General features: G+C 34.7%; 1 protein-coding gene across 3 annotated transcripts; it reads right to left on the bottom strand.

Annotated features, from left to right (window-relative positions):
* On the bottom strand, positions 1–16386 carry LOC123899282 (NPC intracellular cholesterol transporter 1-like). 3 transcript variants are annotated; one of them, XM_045950375.1, is made up of 39 exons: positions 16151–16386; positions 15883–15941; positions 15686–15785; positions 15401–15508; positions 15117–15233; positions 14757–14907; positions 14085–14332; positions 13764–13955; positions 13545–13621; positions 13348–13465; positions 12461–12544; positions 11893–11988; positions 11715–11816; positions 11465–11533; positions 10642–10737; positions 10451–10558; positions 9993–10106; positions 9692–9775; positions 9387–9515; positions 8784–8982; positions 8531–8674; positions 8293–8336; positions 7784–7867; positions 7580–7648; positions 7418–7494; positions 6690–6759; positions 6276–6425; positions 4948–5013; positions 4709–4853; positions 4488–4552; positions 4339–4404; positions 3958–4051; positions 3763–3799; positions 3569–3626; positions 2592–2702; positions 1135–1202; positions 708–774; positions 557–625; positions 1–293 (listed from the first exon to the last, which is right to left on the bottom strand). In XM_045950375.1, the coding sequence occupies exons 1-39, from the start codon at positions 16187–16189 to the stop codon at positions 216–218; spliced, it is 3852 nt and encodes a 1283-aa protein (XP_045806331.1). In that variant the 5' UTR covers positions 16190–16386; the 3' UTR covers positions 1–215. The 3 variants fall into 3 exon arrangements, 2 of the variants coding, with proteins under 2 accessions (XP_045806331.1, XP_045806332.1); XR_006805558.1 differs by lacking the exons at positions 1–293; positions 557–625; positions 708–774 and adding an exon at positions 1402–2375 and having other exon boundaries at positions 1170–1202; positions 16151–16312; XM_045950376.1 differs by lacking the exons at positions 1–293; positions 557–625; positions 708–774; positions 1135–1202 and adding an exon at positions 1387–2375 and having other exon boundaries at positions 16151–16312.
* Between the last annotated feature and the right edge of the window lie 412 nt (positions 16387–16798).

The raw sequence follows: 16798 nt of genomic DNA, 5'->3' as shown, positions 1-16798 counted from the left end.
TTGGAAAAATAATTCATTAGATATATAGGAGATAAGAAAAGATAATTAATTACAACAACAATACCGGTTAGACTAGATATACAATAAGTATTCAACTGTAATAATTACAGTAAGTATTACAAAACTTTCCTTTCTATACCGCCTAAGTTTTTTTTTTTTTTGTACTTCACAGAATTTCTGAACTACTTGCGGACAACTCATACAAAGCTTTATAGCTAAGAAGTTGATGAACGACCTTCCCCCTGGTCAGTAACTGTACATCTTGAAGGTGGACCAAACATGCTCAATACCACCTGCAGCATATGAAGTATAAGCAAACAAGGTATTAGATAAAGATCCTTAACAAGAAACATTTGGAAATACAAAACACTTAATAACACAAGTAGTATTTATTTTTTTGCAGCAATGTTGAGACAGTAGTTAATGAAAAGTAACTTCATTCATTGCAGAAAGTAATTAGTGTCCTGCAACAGTGTAACTCACTGCAGTTTTTCCTCTATGTTATCCTTTTACTATGTATTTATATAAAACTAAATAAGAAGATGATAACACTGACCGGCAAGAAAACAAGTCCGTGCAAAAAACCAAGAAGTACTAACGACAAGTACATTTGAAAGTAATAAACCTGCAAAAGGGAAAATTAATTATTGAGCGCATATATAATATATCAGAGTCCAACCAAAAAGCAAAGGATGAACTCATAATACCACAAAAACTTCTGTTCTTGAGAAGCAAAGTACGATAACTCCAACCAATTTTGTTAGTGTGATACCACTGCAATAGCATAAAGTGAATAATGTTAAGAAAAGCAACCATCGATAAATTTAAGGCAACAATATATGGATGTAGACATGAAACAATTGCCATGAAACTGTGTTGGAAACAGCACAAGTCTATCATGTAATGTGTTGAAAGCAATCTGGACTCTGGAGGAACTAATTCTCCGTGTTTTTTGTAAAAATACTATCAGGGCATCTGGTCCTACAAAAGTTCATACCCACGAATCTATTGTTCATTGAGAACTGGTAGCTAAACCAAAGAGCAACATGAGGAATACGATTTCTCACTTGCTGCACGCATGCATGTGTGCAAGTCAAGAAACAGAACAATATATTTATACTAGCATGGAATCACCTGAAGACTGAAGCACCCATTGTACCTAGAGCCTCCTTAACACGCTGATCTTTATCTCCAGTTGCAACCTGCAGTAAGATTTAGTCATATGAAACTGACAGAAACTAGTTCATATATAAAAATGACAATGAAATGCAGTTAAAGTATTACAGAATTCAATGATTTTGCTAATATTATTAATTTATTAGTACTTGAGAAAATGCCCCAAAACATAAGTAGCCTTTTAAGTATAGTATATAAGATCAAAACTGGGGACCAGTACACAACTGAGCATCCACTGTTGCATATGATACAGCTTGTAATTCACCAATGGTCCAGATCTTATGAAGGCATGTGGCTTAAAATTGTTATTCCCCATCCCCTTTCGGTTTCAGGCTGCCTTCTGCACCACCACTGTCCAGTTGCTGCAGCTTCACAGCGCTGCTCTTCCTCATCCCCCACCTGCTCCTCCCCATCTTCCTCCCACTGCCACATCTGCCACATGAAGTGGCTCATTAGTTCCTCCACAGGAAAGAATGGGTACCAATTTCGTGAGTGGCATGTTTTTGGGCCAGTGGGCTTGAGTTGAGATAAACCCAAAGATTTAATTTGGTTACCTCCTCCATTCCTAGACTTGAATATTCTAGAAGCTGCACACTACATCGGATGAAAAGAAAAAGGGCCGAGAGACTTGCAGGTAATTTGTGACTATTCATCGATGGAGGGACCATCCACACGAGATTGTGTTGGTTGGAGTGGGAAAGGGCCTGAAGGCGGTGTGATGGCTAGGCGCAATTATGGAATCGCGCTATGGAGGCGTGCTAGGGAGGCTGCTGTTGCAATGGCGAGAGCATACAGAAACATGCTGGGGTTTGGGGCATGTGGGTTGTGGGTGGTTACTAACAGCCACCACCAGTATCTCCGACAACTTCAGAACTTCCGGCAACTTCACCGGTGACATAACCAGATAAGTCATCACAGACGCAACAAAATTGTTCCTGCCTGACTGCCTCTGCCACCGGAAACATCCAGCCACACTGTGCACCCAAACCCTTAAAGCCCGTTCATGCACCAGTCCCACGAGACAATTCCAAACACTGCATGTTCCCCTCAAACCACCACATGCATAGGCCAACACAGTGGAAACCCCAACCAGTTCTTACAAACCAACACCAGCACAAGCCACGGCTAAGATTTGCTCCATTCATGTAGTTTCCTTGCCCCAGCCTGGCACAGTCTACAACCGGATCTGCTGCATCTGGCTGCCAATTTCAATTGGGGTACCATATATGCAAACAAAAGATAAAGAAAACAGAGAATGGAAAATTTCAAAGTTGTTTTCCTATCTCAAACAAACAAGGGAAGAACTAATTAATTTAAATTTTTGAATGAGAAACATAGGTACATCATACACCTATGTTTCTCATTCAAAAATTTAAATTTTTGTAAGGTAAATTAGAAAGCAGAGTTGTACTAACAGTGAAAGAATGAGTCATATGCACACAAAACTCCACAGCAATGCCCACTGACATAACGAGGTTGACAACTGAGACGGCATTCAATTGGATATTTAGAATGGCCATCACACCCTACAAAACATAAAGCGCCAATAAAAATATGAAACAATATATATAAAGGGCTTTGTCTAATGTGAAAGAAACATAGGCCATTTCAAACTACAAGAATCATAGACCCGATTCATGAAGATTTTATGTTTCCACAATGCATGGATGAAACTTTCAAGAGCTAATTTTTCCATTAAAACCATGGATGAAACTTTCAAGAACTAATTTTTCCATTAAAACCTGAGACCGATTTCAATCTTCAACTCCCACTTTTCTTCTTCATATATGTAGCAAGCAATGGTGAAAGAAACCATTAAAAAAAAATCAAACTACAAGATTCGTAGACCCAAATGATAAAGATTTTTCCACAATGCATGGTATGAAACCTTCAAGATCTGATTTTTTTCATCAATGCACATGGTTCAAAATCGAAAATTTCTTCAACCCCATTTCAAATTTGGATCGAGATTTCACAAAGAACCTTGCATTGCTTGAAATTTTTACTGGTTTAGGTGAAATGATGACTTTCTTTTGTAATTTTAGTTTATGTTTGATGTTCTTATTTTACTTTTGGATGGTGGTTTTGTTTTCCTTCATATTTTAGCGTCAATGGAGATATAACAGAAGGAAGTGTATCATTTATTTTTTGTGGGTAGCAAAATAATTGTGCGTTCCATGGAGTTGTGAGTGGGTGAGGAAGAATATGATGTGTGAGTGGAAAGGGGAAACAATGGGAGTGGATAAGAAAAAAATCCGGTGTGCTGGACATATGACACATGCAAGACCTACATGGCTTGTGCACCTTAGAATCCGCCTATAAAAGAACTGTATATTACATATTTCAATTCGCGAGTTAAAAATCAAATGCTATTTGAAACAAAGAAAAATACCATAAGATCAACAACAATCATTGTCAACACCAACAAAATGATCGCTGAACTCCATAAACTGCATAAACGTTGAAATCGAAGGATCAAACCAAGAATTGTTAGGTTCGTCAGACAATAATAACTCACTGATACTACCATCTAACTAAGGAAGGTGAAAAAGATTGAACCATTTACAAAAATAAGCTAATCCTCACCTGCATGTGATAACCAAGCACACAATAAACACTGCACCTGTTACATCATCATTTGATAGTGTTAATAGTTCACAACTCAACTCCAACATATATAATAAATAAATTTCAGAGTGTAATCACTAAAGAAGTGATTGTATAGTCTGATTCTGCTCATACTTTTATAAAATGCACAGAATTATAAGTCTCAATACTAACCAATAGCTATTGCAAGATTGACCAGTGCAGTCTTCCATATATTAAGGTATTGCTCAAAAAACATATAAAACACTGAATAAGGGAAGATCTCAATCTGCACAAGAAAAGGAATTTCAGTTCAAACACAGTGAACATGGTAAAAAGAAAAATCTGCTACTTCGTTCATTTTTACTATAACAACTGGAAGAGACTTGTATCCTCGACTGCTGAAGAAATGAGCATGTAAAGACATTCCCTCATTCTAATTTTTTGGGTATCAATTCCCTCATTCTAATTAGTATTACCTTATGTTTCTATTTTTATTTATTTTTGACTAATTATGTTTCTTATTATATACTCCAAAAAAGCTTGATTTGGCATACAGAAAAATAGATATATTACCTTCAAAGAATCAGAAACCCTTGAACTGAACTCTCGAGCAGCCCTCATGGAATTAACAAAGTCGGCCTAAAACAGTTGTACAGTTAAACTTGAACTTTTTGATACAACTTTAACCATAGAACAGATAATATAGAAATTAGAAATACAACCTGCTTGTTGAGTGGGGTATGATATGTACGGAATGATGATGCTTGAATAATGCCACTGTCATAGCCTAAAAACCAAAATACAATTCCAAAGTCAGATATTACACACTCTGGACCTTATGCTGCTTCAGAGTTCCCTGTCTAAAGTTGAACTAAATGAGAGAAATTGAATAGGACTTAAAAGTGAATTTAAACACGATAAAAGAGTCTTTAAATCATTGAACCTTTCAGTTCAACACTGCTGGTGTACGCCCCATGACCTCCTTTTGCACAGTCAGCAGATGGAAGAGCACTAAGAAACCACGGCAATTTCTCCCTAAATTGTGTTGTGGAAGGACGATCTTTATGGAGATCTGAATGATGGAAACACTGCACAATTTATCGAAGTGTTAGATTAAGGCCTTAAAACAGAAACAGTAAAGTATTGTGACAGTGATGGCACTGATAAAACATTGTCTATTACCGTTGTGCAATCATTACATACTCCAAGTGAAACACAAGAGCCTTCTCCAGGAGCACAGCAAGGAGGCTGGGAAGAAAAATTATTTGTCAGCTACCAAAAAATTATTTTACAATGCTTCAGAAAAATATTATACTCCTTCGCCTTTTCTATCAATTTTTTTATTCTAAAAAATGAAAAAGAAATTTGTAAGGAAGAGATTTTTATTAATAAATACTATAATTTAGCAATTCATAATTATATCCTCTTGTTAATCATCCTATTTTTTCTATTAATTATTCTTTTAAAACTATCATAGATTATACAACTAACTGACAAGTGATGCGGATCTTGAAATTATGGGAGTGCCTAAGTCTCAGATCAAGTATGGAATGTTCGATGTTTAAGTAGTTTGGTTCCTCCTCGTTGACAGGTAGCTTTTAAGGGGTGGATGGTTCTCCAAGTGCTTGGGTTCCTATCAAATGATATCAGATCTGGTTATTGGTATCTGAGAAAGGGGTACCTACAGAGTGGGATGACTGAATAGGCCGAGTGAAGCGCCATGCAATGCAGCCACACTAGGGCGTCAGCTCTCAGTGGCAGTGCAATGATAGGGGCTTGAATATTATTACGTGCCTAAGTCCCGCATTGGATAGTATGGGATACTTGATGGAATACTTAAGTGGTTGGGTTCTCAATAGTCAATTGCAGTGTTGTGATATGGACTTGGATACTCCCTCAGTCCCTCTGTCCCTAAATATAAGCATTAATTTGACAAAAATGTTTGTCCCCAAATATAATCTCCTTTTCAAATTACTAGATACATTTATTGTTTCTTTTCCAAATAAACCCCTAATTAAATACCACTAGTGTATTGAAATATGAAAAATCAAAATTAACTATATACATATACAAAGGATATTTTAGGTACATCTATACAAAAATGGACACATTAACTATAGTACCAAATTTCCTTAAAAAGAATGAAACATGCAATAGGTGCTTATATTTAGGGATGGAGGCAGTGTCTAAGTCCCACATCGAACAATATGGGACTCCAAATTGACTACTTAAGTGACTTGATTCTTCTCACATGACAACTAGCTTTTAAGGGAGGTTCCTCAAGTGTTTTGGGCTTATCACAAAGGTTAAAATAAATCAATAAATCCTAGCCATGATCATTAATCTTTTTGTACTATTGAAGTGCATTCCTCTTGGCCGTTTGACAATTTTTCTATTAAGTCATTATAAACATATATGATGTCAGAATCCTAACATAAAACATGAACAAGCACATAAAAATAATCAAGATTTGACATATAAATCAGTGTCTTATAATGTGTGCACCAGACCTGGTCGTCAGGAGGGCAATAACTCCCATTAGTGAACTTCCTGCAGCACCCAAATGCTTCTGGAGATACCCACACAAGAAAATCATCGAGCCAAGAAGCAGCTGGTTTGGCAATATAACTTGTGTCTGGTACTAGGGCCGCTTTAGAGATCTACAAGGTAAAAAAATAAAACATCCATAACAAGTATCCAAGTTATCACTGATATGTATAGGGAAAATATATTACGAACTAGTTAGTGCAAAGAAGTAGTTCAATGGCATAGACTACCAGCTTAATACAACTGGAATATATTCAAAAGCAAACTGATGTCTCCTTAAAAAATGATGTATTCGAAAAACCAAAATGTGTGATTAGTGATTACAATTACAATCATATATAGATCAGAAGGAAATAAGTGAAAAGCTAGTGCTTTACCTCATTTAAAAGAGAGTCTGAATTGCATTGGCTTATGGAGCAAAGCTGATTTGTATGTGTTGATTCGGAGCTGAGGTGAGGAAATAACATTAGATAGCCATTCCCAACACAGAAGTACCAAGACTAGGTTAAGCATTTCCATTCCACAGATATTTCACCGCTTATATCTAATTTTTTGTTTTTGAAACTCCGATCGATCTTTTTCTAAGAGAAAAATCCATAACTAATTTGATCGGATGAAACAATTTGAGATCAACCCCACCTCACGATCAAGGAGGATGTACTTAGTAAAATAACAATTTAGTATGACTAATGCTGGTATCATTAGTACAAATATATGACAGTAACTGATAATATGATTCAAATATGACAAATAGTATGACTAAATGTGGAATGGATTAAGAATTTTATCTATTAGTACCTCTGTACAATGACTGACATTGACACAAATAATAAAAATAAAAAAATAACATAAAAATAAGATAAAAACTTTTTGTAAGAAGATATCCATTATTAGGAATTAAAGATCAAAAAAGAATATTCGCTGGTGCAAATTATATACTGGGTAAATTGGAACGCACTAGACTACAAGATGCACAACTATTCCTACCACTAGTGCATGCACTGCACTCAGGCATTCCTATGAACTAACGAACTCAGTAAAAATGAATTATTAAACATAAAGGTGGACGCAGAAAGGGGAAAGAAACACGATAAGATAAAAATACCTGTAGTTATAGTTCTTCACAACAAAATACAAAGGTGGCCCAATTCTGAGATATTCTGAAACATTTTTAAAATACCCCTGCAGGAAGACATATATTTAGTTTAAACACATACACATGGATAAAAGAAAACATGAATACATGACGCAGGCCAAAATGTCAAACCTGAAGATATGAGTCTCGGGGAAGAACAATCTCCTGCTCCAATCCAGGTTCAATTCTAGTGCTCAAAGCCTGTGTGGTTTAGATGAAAACAAAATAGAAAGGGAGAGAAGAGAAGAAGAAAGAAAATAATGTGTTAGAAACCAACGAGGTATGGTTTGAAAACTTCTATGGCTATAGTCTATAGAAACAAATCCAACGACTTACAATGCTAGCCAATGCAAATGCCACAAAAATTGCAATGACAACTATTTTTACTCCCCAAATACTTAGAATTGGAGCATGAACCTCCTGAAAGGGAAAATACAGCATTATTAACAGAAATCAAGTAAAACTGAGAAAATAATTAAGCCAACAACAACAGGCAAAAGTTGGATAAAAATGTCATTAAATTCAAAAGGTATGCAAGACAAATTCCCAATGTTACACATAGGAAAACTTAAAATTTAAGGTTAAATAAACTGTTCGCTGACAGCTTGAAAAAGAAGGCCTTCAAAACTAGATTACCAAAAAAAGGACCTTTGCATCATTGCAAATTCAAATCCAACTATGGTAGAAGGTTAACATACCATTGACTCCCTTTTTACAATTTTCAGTTATGGCTAGATTAAAATTTATCAATGTGCTTCAAAAAATTGTAAATAACTCTAGTTATGTTTTAGTCCTCTATTAAGTACAAGCAAAAAATTATTGTTATCAAAGATAATGTTAATTACCTTCATGTATCTAGCCAACAAACCAGGTTTCCTTTGTTCAGTGCCTGACAGTTTTGAAAAGACATACTTCAATAGAATCCACCTAAGCTTTTAAATATTTTTCGAGTAAATGACCGTTTTGGTCATCCAAAGATATAGATATTAAAGATGACAGGGGGAAACTTACAATCATTTTGAAGAAGAAGAAAAAAGTGATAGAATAAGGAAGTTTCACCACAGATTAAAATTTCAGTTATACCTTTATCAGGGTCTGCATGCAAAGAAGGCACTTTTATGCATGGGAAACAATCAACCCTCTTATCCTCTGCTCTTAAAGAGTCAAGAACTATCAGAGCTACGAATGCAGTAACTTGCAGGAGAAAGTCTAAAAGGACGGCCAATGCTGTGAATGAAATCATGAAGGGAATATGAGGATTAGCATTTGAGTTTTGACTCAAGAAACAACTGAGACTATTGCATAGGTATGAAATTATTGAAGTATAAAAACTTACCTGCAAACATGGAGAAGACACGACATGCGGGCATGGAAATAAAGCTTCCAGCTGCAAATGCTATAACCTCTGATAAACTAGCCAATGTTATTGATGGTCCAACTTCAACAAGTGCATTGCTTATCCTTCTTTCTAAAGGCAACTCCAGCTCTTGCCTTTTCACAGCATGAACCAGTATACACATATTATCCACCCCAACCTAATGGTGGGAGATTCAGGAAGAAAGAACAGGATCAAAAGAATGGTAAAGAGACACTGGATGAGAGATGGCCTGAAGATATGTTTATAAGTGGGAACAATCCTCGCCTTACAAGCCAGGTTTGTAGGGTTGAGTTTGGTCAACCCAGAGTTCTAAGAATCTTCACCATCTATTGAACATACACTCTTTGTGCATTCGTTATCATTCTCCTATTTCTGCTCTAACTTTTTCCTTTTAATTATTTTAATATATTTAGAATTATTTTTTTCCATAAATTTATTTTTTTGCACATATTTCTCAGAAGCATCCAGGACACCGTCACCAACATGAACAGCAGGAGTAGTGATAAATATAAGTTTCACTGAGCTATCATGTAGCAACTTTATAAGCAAAAGAAAACTTACAGCTAGAACAAGAAATGGGATAACTTCCATGATGATCAGAGTAGATTTTACACCAAGAGCACTAAAAATTCCAACAGATCCAAGGACAGACAGCATGACAAGAATTACTCCTGAAAGACCAAGCAATACCTATAATCCAGAATTATACAATTAGATATTTATAAGCATTATAGAAACTATCTTGATAATATGAAATGCTTAAAATAATTACATAGTAGTAATGAAGCATTAGGGAGGGGGAAGAATAAAGGAAAAAGAGAAGGGAAAAGGAAGATGTTTTTATACTAGGGTTTCCTGGACTGCACCTTAGATGAAATATAGAAAGAAGAAAGCTGGGGTGTATCCCCTAAAGTAAGAGATATATAAGCAAACATCACAAGATAGCTGACCTGCAATAAAATCAGATACAATTTAAGGATTAAACAATATGCATCCACAAACAGAAATGGTTGATTTTTTACTTTTTTTGAAACACGGCAGAGGACTCGTTCACATAAATTACACAATCATGCCTCAGAAAGAAAGGAAAAAAGACATTATATTTTTAGGTATTATTGAAGAGTTAGAACACATAAATATCGACATAAACAGGAACAGGGGTATTACCAATATAGTAATAACATCTGCAGTACTTTCTCTTTTCAATTCTTCCTCAATAGAGCTTTCAGATGAAAAAGCAAGTGTCAAATTTTTTGACTGTGCCATTGGTAACAACTCGTCCTATAACAAAGGACACAGTTAATACAGGAAATCAGGAAAGAATACATAACCATGTTACATCAATAATGAATAAGCAAGCAATGCACCAATACATTGTATGCATCTTTTTATTGCTTTTTCTATGAGGAAGAACCTAGTCCTGGGATTGGTAAATTATGCTATGTGTGACCGTGTGAGTACTAAGACTCACCAGGAATCAACCTGGTATCAAGTACTTCCTATTCCTAGGTATGCATGAAATTGCAGCAACATTGACTTGGTTAAAATACAGGGTGACATGGATTTTTCAAAATACAGGGCAGGTATCTAAATGAAGTCAAAAAGTATAAACAAAAGATGTATACCTTCACTAACTGAATAAAGGTCTTCTCCCAAGCAACTGTCTTTGCAATTTCATTGCCTTCTTCATCAATAGCATTATTTACTGGGTAGGTTACAATAAATGCAGAAGCCTGTCTCGAATAAATGAGATCATAGTTATCATATGCTCCACAAATCCCAATTTATTGACAATGCAGAAGAATAGAGAGTGTACCGCAGAATAGTTATTCCCAGAAAAACCTCCTAATACAGTGCTTGGATCAAGAGGACCTTTAAATGCACTCAGACATTTATCTGCTGAGGAATAATGCTGAATGAATACAATATTAGAAAATAATTAGGTCATTTTGAAATTATATTACATATATATCATTGTCAATGTTTGTCATAGAAAAAATGTCATATTTATTACTCGAGTCGAGAAAGTAAGAAGGAGAAAAAAGAAATATCACTTATATGATACAAAAGGGCAAAGAATGTTGTCCACAGTTATGAGTCTAAAATCTCTACAGTTACTGCCATCCACGACCTCTGCCCAACTCCCACATGATATGGAAAATCCCATTAACATTCAAGAGGGAGGGTTTTGATCAAAATTATATTTTCCCCGAGGCATTTATAAAACATTCACATCAATCACTGGGCAAGTATACTTTCAAAAGAAAAGAATTCTTATATCATATTAAAATAAAGAACAAATGAAGCCACTAGACTTGGTCTAGTGGTGAGGGGTTTGGGTAGTATCCTAGAGGTCGTAGGTTCGATCCTCGGCTCCATTTTAAAAAAAAAAAAACAAACAAACAAACAAATGCATCCTCAAAGGTATTTGAAGTAGTGGTCCAGGTTCTAAATTTCAACGTCCTCCATGCAAGATATCAAAAACTTGCAGTAAAAGACAGCATTGACTATTGGATTCAATTGTACAGTGTGGGAGGAGATCTTAGTAATCTTTTCCATGCGAACATGCAAAACAACAGCAGAATTAAGAACATCCACTACTACAATCAACTTCAGGATGTAAAGTTAACATTTGCTACCTCAAAACAGTAATTGAGATGCTCAACTCCACCATAATTGTCGAAATTGTTGGGATCCATTTTGAAGTACTGTCAGTTAGGAAGAGATAATTGCAATCAAAAGAAGATAAAATCATGCAAACTTATTACAATAATAATAATAATAATAATAATAATAATAATAATAATAATAATAATAATAATAATAATAATAATAATAATAATAATAATGATGAATTAAAGTTCTCTGCTAGAAATTCAATAACTATACCTGAAGAATGCTTTGTGTGGCACAATCTTTGTCTAGTGGCTTCATACAGATGTCTTGGAGAGATACCATCAAGCCAGAATAATTAGCACGAATTGCATCAACCTGGCAGCAATGACTTCAACTTAACACATTCATCAAAATACTTCAATACTACTACTAGAGGGAATGGAACACTAACCTTCTTTTGTACTTCAAACAGAAACCTAATGTTGTCCTCTGACACAATTCTTGATGATGTACTATTCACATGATCTGGAACTGTTCCCAGTATGAGCTGCAAGTAAAACAACCATGTCATTTAGCAAGATAAATGAACAATAAATATTGCTTGAAGATTATTACATATTTCCTCGTGTTGCATAATACAAAGTAGTGTTGACTTGTTAAGATGATCAAATTAATATTAACATTACGATATAAAACAAAACATGACAAGACTGTTTAGTGTGGATTACAATTACACAACACAGAGCTTCCTCGCTTCATGCTTTTTGGCAAAGAATGCATTCAGGCAAAGCAATGAAAGCATTAATAAAGAAAAAATCAGTCCTTTCTACAACAAGTTTGTCAGTAGGTACATTTTTTCTTCTGAAAAGCCATGCAATTATGCAAAGAAATATGAAAGATGCATGCCTTTTTACACAAGACAAGAAAAGAAATTACTGAATAAAATAAAATGAGAACACAAGAAATGTTGGTCTATTATGGGGATTGGGGAGAACACAAGAAATGGGACAATGTAGAACCTGTTCAATTCTGTAAAATGGAGCAAGATGGCTGTCAAAAAACTGCTTCTCTTCAGCCGCTTTACTCCCAGGTCCCACCCAGAGCTGAAAAGTGTAGGAAGTTTTTTTCACAAACTAATGTAAAATATATAGCAAGAAGGTAAAAGAGAAATGTTCATAAATCGTGTAGCCTTCCTGGATACATAACCACTAAAACATAATAACAGAACATCATAGTTTCTTCTCGTTGTCCGTGAATTTTTGTATTTCATTTGAATTTATACAACATATTTCGTTCCTAGCGACACAACTTGTCGTCGGCTTATCTTTCATTCATGTGTAATTATCTTGAAGATTTTAAAATTGCATGGTTCATTGTACTTATTGATGCTCTCAACAGAAGATTTTTCAACCAACAATTTTCCCCCATTGAAAACAATTCTCAAATAGTGGCATTATTACAACCATAAAATATAAGTACAACACACACAACATGGGATGTTCAAAATCAAAATTCACTTTCAAATTAATGTCCAAAGAAAAAGTAGTCAGTCTCTTTAACAAAATTAACCTGTCTCTAGAAAACCAGAAACACTAATGACGTTGGGAACTCAAGTGAGTGGAGATATAAAAAGTGAAAAAAGTCAGCAAAAAAGCCATGCTACAAATACCAAGAGCATTTGAAGTCAATGAAGAAAAAAACAGACACTATTTTAAACCAGAGAGCTATTTGCTTATAAGTTTCGGATTCAAGTGAGATGAAAATTTCATCAGTCATACATGGAAATCATATACATGCTCATCATGTGCGGGAAAATAGATCTAACTTACAGGTGGATAGATGCTTGTTCAGAAGGGAATAAAATTAAACAGAGCATTTAAACAATAGAGTAGAAGCTTTGTGATACCTTCTCAGGCCGCGTTTCAACCTTTAATCTGATTAGACCCAGACAAAGTAGAATAACTATAACCAAAGATGTAGCCAAGACCATAATTGGGTTTCTAGCTACGTATGATCCATACTTCCTGATCACATTTGTAAATATGAAGTCAGAGATATTGTTCTATGTGAGTTAATATGAAAGTTGATGGCATAGGCAGTGACCTGTAAAAATTTGACATGTATCCTTGCACAGGTGAGAGTCGTACTTCGTTTCTATTTTGTGAAACATCTTCAATAATCTTAGAATCAAAACCGCCAACAAAAACAAAGTCAGAAAATGGACAAACAAGCATGCATAAGGAAGGAAAAAACATTAAGAAAAAAGGGAAGATAACTCTCAAACATGTCTTTGTAATGAAGAAATAGCATTCAGTTATGAACCTGATGCATTGGGAGGTTCTCGTCCTTCTCCTGATTACGAGAATACAGTACGCCGCCACTAATGACATTAGACACCGACTTTGTTCTATATGCCGGCTTTCTTTCCCTTTTCCGATGATACAATCCCCAACCCAAGAGCACACATATCAGTATGATGTATAAGACTGTTAAAATCAAGTCAACACACTTCACCTACAGGAGCCATAAGGTAAAATCATGCCAGTTAAAGAACACATAATAGGCTTAAATCACATTTTGTTCTTCATGTAAAGACAAAAATACAACTGGAAAATATCAAAATCATATCAAATTTTATGTTACCATTAAATTCCCAATTTTCAAGGAGCATGAATCCCTCTTTTGGGTGGTAGTTGAAGATGAACTAGAGCACACTGAAGATGAAGGACAGTCACCACAAGAACAGCCAAGAGAAATATCACCGCATGAATAGGCTGAAACATTCATAGGTTCCATTCCAGATGACTTGGTTGCATTTGGCTGGAAGGCAATTGCATATGGTGAACCAAGACCACCAGGGGTTGCTTTTTTACCAATAAAAGTAAACCACTCTGCCAAAAGCAATCACGGCATATGTTTCAGGCAATACTCTAAAGAATAATTTTACACAAGCGACCCCTATCAAAAAGAACATTTACATTTGCATTGTTTCAACTGTATCAAATGTTAGTTAAAATTTACATTGAAATAAATCATAACAGATTATATGTTTTACAGAACCAAATGAATTCTGCTCAAAATTAAAATTTTGTTTCCATCATTGCATGTATTCTTTTTTTTTTTTTAATGCTAGAGCAAACAAACAAATCATAAACCAAGTATTGCAATGCATCCATCTACTTCTAACTCTTACTTAATACTTGCAGGTATTTAGTCAGGAATATAATCAAGGAAATGTCCTTCAAATATATTAGCAGAAACATGAGAAGGGGGAACAGTATTTGGTTAAGGATTTGATTTAAAAGTGCAACTTACCTTTAACATTCTTAGCCCTAGCGCCAAGTAAGTCCATGGCTCGAGTATTCGCGGAGCCAAACTTTACATCCTTGCAGGAGTCATATAACCCTTCGCCAAATGTGTCACTTACAAAATAATCGATGCCACCCACTGTCAAATTACCACCAACCTAAGAATAATAACTAGAGTAAATAATTGCAATGTAAAGTTGCAGCAGCAGCTTGTAATTTGCATCCAAAAATACTTATGGCACTAATATAAAAGAATATAAGTTTCTTGTTGTAATTAGTGATTAGTGATAAATAACAAAATTGCATGCATGTAGAATAGGCAAGAGAATTCAATTAAAAAAAATCAAAGGAATATGCTAGATCTTACCTTGTCAACTGAAGTCACATTGATAAATAAACTCTGATTTGGAGAGCAAGTAAGCTCGCAGAATAGATTCAGAAAATTTCTTAAGCATGCTGGACAACCTACAAGAAAAGGAATTGCCTGCCAGAAAATAATGTACAATGCATCAATGAATATCAGCATAATTTAAAAGCAAATAATTACTAATCAGTATATATTAGTAGTATCCATAAAGAAGAAAAAAAACTGTGAAATTAATTCAATTATAAGTGAATATGCATCAACAATACAAAATTCGATATTTATACCTGTTGCACTTGCTGCCTTAATGTTTCAAACTGAGCTTCTGAACAGCAAACGTTCCCAGTAATAGTCGGACACAAACTTTGGATCTTCGATGAAAGCAAATCATCTGGCTGTGAAAATCAAAAGCTCCAAAAGTCATGACACAACTGATCAAGCTTAAAAAAGTTAAAACTAGATTCGATGCCTCAATTATGCTTTCTAGAACATATATCAAATTAAAAAATTCATCACCACACATTATAACACTAAACATGGAAATGAAAATTCCTTCAATTCAACTATAGTACCTTCACAGCAGGAGAACCATATGGACAATTCACTACTTTACCGTCACTTCGCTTTCCACAAATATCATACATTGCACAATAATCCTCAGAATGTCTTTCCCTATACAAAATCAAAACAGAAAATGGAACTCAAAACTTTTTTTCTGTTTAACAGATCAAAAAAATTCTCTGTACTGATACAATTCCAGTAAAATTACCGTAGTGTTTTATCATTAGATGCCGATTGTGCTTCTGTTAAAGATAAAATTAAGCAAACCTGCAATAATAAGAATACATAAACCGCATAAATTGAATAAATTATCAACAAAATTGAACAAGCAATAATGATTGAATAAAATTAATAATAATTCGTTGTCCAGTTTGAAAATCTTGAAGCATTTTGAAATGATTGATTGTTCGTTGTTGCTGTTTAAGAATTATGGAAAGTTTGGATAATCGGAATTGAAGAAACGAAGGTGAATTTGCCTGTAATAGAGAAAGGAGAGTTAAGCGGCGAAGGTCCATTGCGGTGGCGTTGTGAGAGGTTGGTGTGTTTGGGAATGTGTGCCTTTAATTGAAACTGAGTTGAGTTGAGTTGAGGAAGGACGAAAACAGAGAGATTGTGAAGTTGTAGTATTAGTACACTGACAGTCAAAAACCGCATTTATATAGGAATACAGGAAACCGTTGTTACTCTTCCTTTCCCAAAATCAGCAACACACAATTGACTATTTCACGCATGTCGTCGATATATAATTTTGACTCAATCAACTGTGTCATTCAATTTGTGGGAGTGAGGGAGTGACGTTGCCACCATTACCATTTTTAATTAATTATGTAAGTAACCTACAATTACTTACGTTAATGTCACAATATTCGTAAAGATAAAATAGGATACTAGTGGAAGGAAAAAAAAACATTTAGTTTGAAAATATATATGGTTAACAAACTTATTTAGATTTGCAAATTTTTTATCACTTAAACCAACTTATTTATGGCAAATGTTAAATAGTGCTCCAAGAACACTAGTTAAAGATTTAAGTTTAGAAATTTTTTCGTGAAAATGGTGTAGTTAACACAATAAAAGTCTAAATTTTGGTTGTTTTCAAAGCACAATTTTTCTTTCATTTCTAT

The sequence above is a fragment of the Trifolium pratense genome, linkage group LG7 (genome assembly GCF_020283565.1).
Source record: "Trifolium pratense cultivar HEN17-A07 linkage group LG7, ARS_RC_1.1, whole genome shotgun sequence".
In the NCBI taxonomy this organism is placed as follows: domain Eukaryota; kingdom Viridiplantae; phylum Streptophyta; class Magnoliopsida; order Fabales; family Fabaceae; genus Trifolium; species Trifolium pratense.
The sequence above is the reverse complement of the archived record's forward strand: the minus strand, read 5'-3'. Positions and strand labels throughout refer to the sequence as shown.